The sequence below is a fragment of the Apium graveolens genome, chromosome 4 (assembly GCF_009905375.1).
Source record: "Apium graveolens cultivar Ventura chromosome 4, ASM990537v1, whole genome shotgun sequence".
Taxonomy (NCBI): Eukaryota; Viridiplantae; Streptophyta; class Magnoliopsida; order Apiales; family Apiaceae; genus Apium; species Apium graveolens.
The window spans coordinates 129,611,827-129,617,586 of record NC_133650.1 but is presented as its reverse complement, the minus strand read 5'-3'; the positions used below and the strand labels follow the sequence as shown (position 1 = coordinate 129,617,586).

Sequence of the window (5,760 nt, the reverse complement as noted above, 5' to 3'; positions counted from 1 at the left end):
TCACCAAACAAAACCGAAGGTCATACTCGTAAATTCCTAAAACAAACCCGGCTCTACAAAGCCAAAACCAGAACAAACAAAACTCAAACCATAAATCACCAATCCAATTAAATCTCGAAAAAATAAACCAAAAATCACACACACACACCCATACCAGGGATACCACCTTTTAAAACGACAGATATTAGAATTTAACATTTCCCAAATCAACGGCCACGATCTCTCTATCTCCTTTCAATCCTGACCGTCCATTCACAAGCTTCCCTAAATCGGGGCAGTATATATCACATCTGTCCGAATTGCAGGCACTAAAATTTCCATTTTGCCCCCACCACTTCCCTCTCCCATTTATCATACTTTCCATTTCTTCCTTACTCTCACTTCACACTTTCCTATTTCTCTCCACAATTCTTGTATCTATAGTCTTTCATGGACGGCCCTTGAAGTTACCGCTTTGTTCACCGTTTTTACTGCTTCCATTTTGACCTTGTTTTGATCTCTAAAGAACGGTTAAATTTTCAGGTATGAGTCTGACTGTATACACACATGCATATATGTATTTGTAGAGTTTTATGTGTTGGTATTAGTATTTTTAGCTGAGATCTCTGTGTTGTTTGACTTTGTGAGTTGCATTTATGTTTAATTTGTTTTTTTTTTGATTTTTTTTGTTTTTGTTTTTATTTATGTATGTTTGATATGTGTTGCTATGTCAACAATGTGCTTGTAACAATTTTTATCTCTGTGTTATGTGTGCATTTATAAATTTCTGTTTCTTGTTTTTATTTTGGAAAAATTCTAATAAATTAATTAATTAAGAGGTTTTTGTGTTGGTTATTAGCTTATTCTAGATCTAAAACAACTAAAATATATATTTAGCCCTGGCATTTTCAATATATATTTTTTTTTTAATATAAATTTTATGTATGGTTTTGAGAAACTGAGTTTTAATCTGCCAAAAATACTTGCATGCCTCTTTATTTGCTCCTTACAAATTCTTACTTGAAATCATTGTAATTATTTATTAATTTATTGAGCTTATTGTTGTGTAATTCTGTGTATGTACCTAATTTTGTGAGCTTAAGGAATTAATAAATAGGTTTCATGTATTTTTGGATTTCGAATTACATTTTCGAAACAAAACTTTAGGTTTAGTTGATTCTTCGGGAAGCTTTTAACAACTTTGTGTTACTCATTTGTTGGTATTGTAAATAGTAGTTTTGGGTAAGGAGAGACTAAATTTCATCAGTTAATTTGTCAAGATGATGAGTAAGTTTTGGTGTTTGATAATTACGAGTGCTTAACTTTTTCCCTTGGTGGTGTATATGAATTATTCTTGATTGTGTATTTTAATAAGGTTGGGGTCGGCGAAATTAGTTTTGGCAACTAAAAATTTATTGTTTGTTGCTCGATTACTTTGGCTTTTAGATTCTGTCCAAACAAGCTTAGTATGGCATGTAATTAGTTTGGATTGGTTGGATTTATTGATCAGTATAAAATGTTAGCTAATTGTCATAAGTTGACTAGTTCCTTGTCTGAATATATCTAAATGATACATTGTACTTTCTTAAATCCCTATTACCAGAGTTGTTTTTTTATTTAAAAACTTTTGTTGGGTTGGTTGTGATTATGAAAATCTGTTATATTTTCTGTAAGTTGTTTAATCTCCTTGTTTTCAATACAAAGGATTTATCAGTGACAACAATCTATATCTACTTATCTAAAGAGAGAAGTTATTCTATGACTTTCATTGTTTGCGTTACTGATTTGGTCCATGAAATCAATGTCATTTTCGGTTGCAGGTTTAGAGGCAAATATTAGTTTGATATCTGATGTCTCCACCTTTGTTGAGTGTTGAGGGGCTAGGACAGGGTAATGTGTCACTAATGGCTTCACAAGTCACTGTAGACTCCCTTTCCCCTGCTAGCTTGGAATTTAAAGAACGTAATTATCTTGGACTCTCAGATTGCTCCTCTGTAGATAGCTCACCAGCTTCGAACTTATGTAAGGAGAATAAGAGTAATCTAAATCTCAAGGCTACAGAACTAAGACTAGGTCTTCCTGGATCTCAATCCCCAGAAAGAGGGCCAGAACTAAATCTGCTTGCCACAGGGAAACTTAACGAAAAAAACTTATTTCCGTTGGCCCCTTCTAAGGATGGTATCTGCTCATCTTCACAAAAGAATGTTGTTTCTGGTAACAAGAGGGTTTTCTCTGATACTATGGATGGTTTCTCAGAAATAAAAGGACCTTCTTATACCGAAGGAAATTGGATGTTTAACACGAGCAGGACTGATTCTGAAAGTGCACAACCTGTGGGACTTGGAAAATTCTCAGGCAGTGGAAATATCAATGTAATGCTATCATCTGGGTCAGCTGTGACCCATGCTGCTTTAGTTAAAGAAGTTCCTCAGAAAGCATTGGAAGCAGGGCATCATTTGAAAACTGCAAATGCTAGCAAAGTGAATGGTTCCAACAACAATACTAGTGCACCTGCTGCAAAGTAAGAACTTCCCTTATTACATAAAAGGATTTGGGAAAAGGATAGTATTTATAGAATGTGGAATACTTATTTGTCTTTTATACAGGGCACAGGTAGTTGGATGGCCGCCCATCAGATCATTCAGGAAAAACACACTGGCAACCAGTTCGAAGAACAATGAAGAAGTGGATGGAAAGCCTGGTCCTGGTGCATTGTTTGTGAAGGTCAGCATGGATGGTGCTCCTTACCTGAGGAAGGTAGATCTTAGAATATATTCCACATACCAAGAACTCTCAACTGCTCTTGAGAAGATGTTCAGCTGTTTTACTATCGGTGAGCCTAGATAATAGTGCTATTACGCTTATACCTTAGTTTTGATCTATTGTTCTTAAGCTCTGCTGCTATAAGAATCAGCATTGGAACTACAGAGTAATCCTTTGGATTCCAGGTCAATGCGGGTCTCAGAGTACTTGTGGGAAGGAAATGCTGAGTGAGAGCAAGTTGAGAGATCTTTTGCATGGATCAGAATATGTGGTCACATACGAGGACAAGGATGGGGACTGGATGCTTGTAGGAGATGTTCCATGGGAGTAAGCATCCGTCCATTTCGTTTTCTTTCATTGCATGATTCTATATATCGATTTTCCTTGTGTGATCATTATAAATGGTCATGAATTCTTATGCATAAGGGTAGGGAAGGTACATAACGCTTTTGCAGTTCGAATACTGTACTGATAGGGCAGTGATTTTTAATTTCGTCATCGCATCCCGTGGATTTAGTTTAGCATATACCCCTCTCCTCTCTTAATAAGAGATTGAATGTTCAAGGCAACATGGGTGTGTGACTATTTAAATTTCTAAGAATGACTATTTATGGAAATAAAAAAATAAATATCTTGACGTCTATAATATATACACCAAATATATATCTTTACTCGGTCACAATTATATTATTAACCTTGACATTAGCATGTTCAGTGTATAGAACAAATCAAATAATTGCTACCTTATGCACCCAATACAGGACAAATCTGTTGGCAAATCTGGAATTGTGGCACATCCCTGTTCTCCATGTAACATGTGTCGGACCTATATTGTTATCTCTCCAAAATATATTGTAAACAGAATATTTGAATCAATCTTAGCCCTGCGTTAGGCAGAGTGGTCACTTGTCAGTAAGACACAATTCAATTCAGACTGGCCTGATTGTTACAGAACTATACTGCTTAGGTTACTGATTTTCACGCATGGACTTAAATTTTATATTTTTGAATGCTGCTCTCCCGCTACCTCTCTCCCTCTCAATATCGAGATTAGATTGATAGCATTTCCTTTAATTATTGTTTTTCATAAACAGCTATGGTTTATTTGAGGTGATCTCCGAATGAATGTTCTATATCTCTATATTTGGCATTAGGCTCTAAAGGAAGTCACTTGGTGTATATCTTCAAGTGTTTCATTCTTTTCTGGGTGCCAACATACTTACTAATATTGCAATTCGTGTGATAGGATGTTTATTGATTCATGCAAGAGGCTGAAGATCATGAAAGGCTCTGATGCTATTGGATTAGGTTTGTACTACTGTTTGGTTGATTCAATTCACCATTTTTATCAGATCCATATAGTGAGCTTGGTAGATGTTTCTGTGTGCTTGCATATCATAAACTCCAGTAATTATTATGTTATTTTTTGCAGTGTTTTACTCTGATCTTGTATAATTGATCAAGATCTCACTTAGTTAGAACTTGGGTTATTTCTATCTCTGAAAATAATTGTCTATCAGCTCTTACTGGTTCCTGCAATGGTCACATGATATATTTAACTTACTGCCAATGCCCCTTTGTTGCCTTTGCTGATCCCAAAATAATCACACTAAAAACTAGTATGTACTATTATTTTTTGGGTATATTTGCTGCCACTTTACCTAGTAAAGCATAACATATAGAATTTCTATTTTCGTCTGTTTCTTTTGTTAAACTCAGTGTGGTAAAATGTATGAACCATTATTAATTGTAATTTCCTTTCACAGCTCCCAGGGCAATGGAGAAATCCAAGAACAGAAACTAGTGTATATGGGGCTGCATGACTACTTTTCAGCTGCTTAGTTTGAAGGTGATGGGGGGGCACAAAGTATAAAAAGAAATGGCAGAAATACTGAAGCCTTGGACTTGGGGCTGAAATGTGGATCATGGCCTTATTTCCTATGTTTCCCTCTCCTGTTTGTTTGATTGCTTGGAAAAAAGTTGATGTGTATTTTGTGTTTGTTGTAGGTCTAAAATTATTAGAGGGACTTTCCTATATTAAGAAAAATCCTTGTGAAATTTATATTTCCTTATAGCTATTTAAGATTCCAAGTGCATTGTATTTTGCTAAATGTGTGATAAAACCTCTTACAAGCTGTGCTTCTAACCTGTCTACCTTTATTAACCTTCTTTCCTCTCTTATGTACTCTGTTTCATTTCAAACGTCTCTGAAATGAATTAGGTAAATCTACCTATGACTGTGAGTGCATAAATGACCATTGAGAGGGGCGCAACTGAAACGGAGCTGCTCTCTCAATCTGTTCAAGTTTTCTTTCAAAACCTGTTTCAAGTTTCAAAAATCTTTAATTTCTTCTTCGTTTTTGTTAATTGATTACATACGCAAGGAGTTTGACGGAGTTCGACGGAGTTCGACTCCTAAACATCCCAAGGGATACAAGAATTCAAGAAGAATTCAAGAGGGGTACAAGGAATTCAATCATTGTACTAACTATTTGAACATCCATAAGGGATACAAGAATTTAATCACTGTACTAATTATTTTTACCGTGCCAACGCCATCTATTTCATTTTAGTTGATTGGGACCTTTACCGGCTATAAATTCTCCCCTTTTGCCTGATACACACTGGTTGGTTATCTGTATATCACGTCCCTGCTAGTATAGTGATTAATGGACGTGGAGTGAACATTTGTTTTAGATGCGGCGCAGGTGGTGAATACTATCTTCGAATCCAACAACTGCCATCCCCGCTGCTACAGAACATTTGAAGTTGTAGCCGGAAGAGTAGTTAATGCTTTAGATTGACCCCAATAAAATTTAATCTCACAATTTTTGATATTCCATAGTTTGAAGACACAAATTACAATTATGATCTGCTGCAGTATTCATTAATATTTCAGTAAACTCCTCATCCAAACCAAAAGCTCAAGTGTTCCAGTTTTTCATTTTCCTCCTTTATTTCCAAACTTACAAATCAATCTGTATGAAATATAAGTTCAAAGTTCCTTTTTTTTCGCGT

At 35.5% G+C, this 5,760-nt stretch overlaps 1 protein-coding gene across 1 annotated transcript; it reads left to right on the top strand.

The window, feature by feature from the left end:
- Nucleotides 1-383: 383 nt before the first annotated feature.
- LOC141719747 (auxin-responsive protein IAA9-like) lies at nucleotides 384-4,911 on the top strand. The gene is made up of 6 exons (XM_074522122.1): nucleotides 384-522; nucleotides 1,800-2,500; nucleotides 2,586-2,812; nucleotides 2,928-3,069; nucleotides 3,989-4,050; nucleotides 4,509-4,911. Exons 2-6 carry the CDS (start codon nucleotides 1,830-1,832, stop codon nucleotides 4,544-4,546), a joined length of 1,140 nt encoding a protein of 379 aa, XP_074378223.1. The 5' UTR covers nucleotides 384-522; nucleotides 1,800-1,829; the 3' UTR covers nucleotides 4,547-4,911.
- The last annotated feature ends 849 nt before the right edge of the window (nucleotides 4,912-5,760 follow it).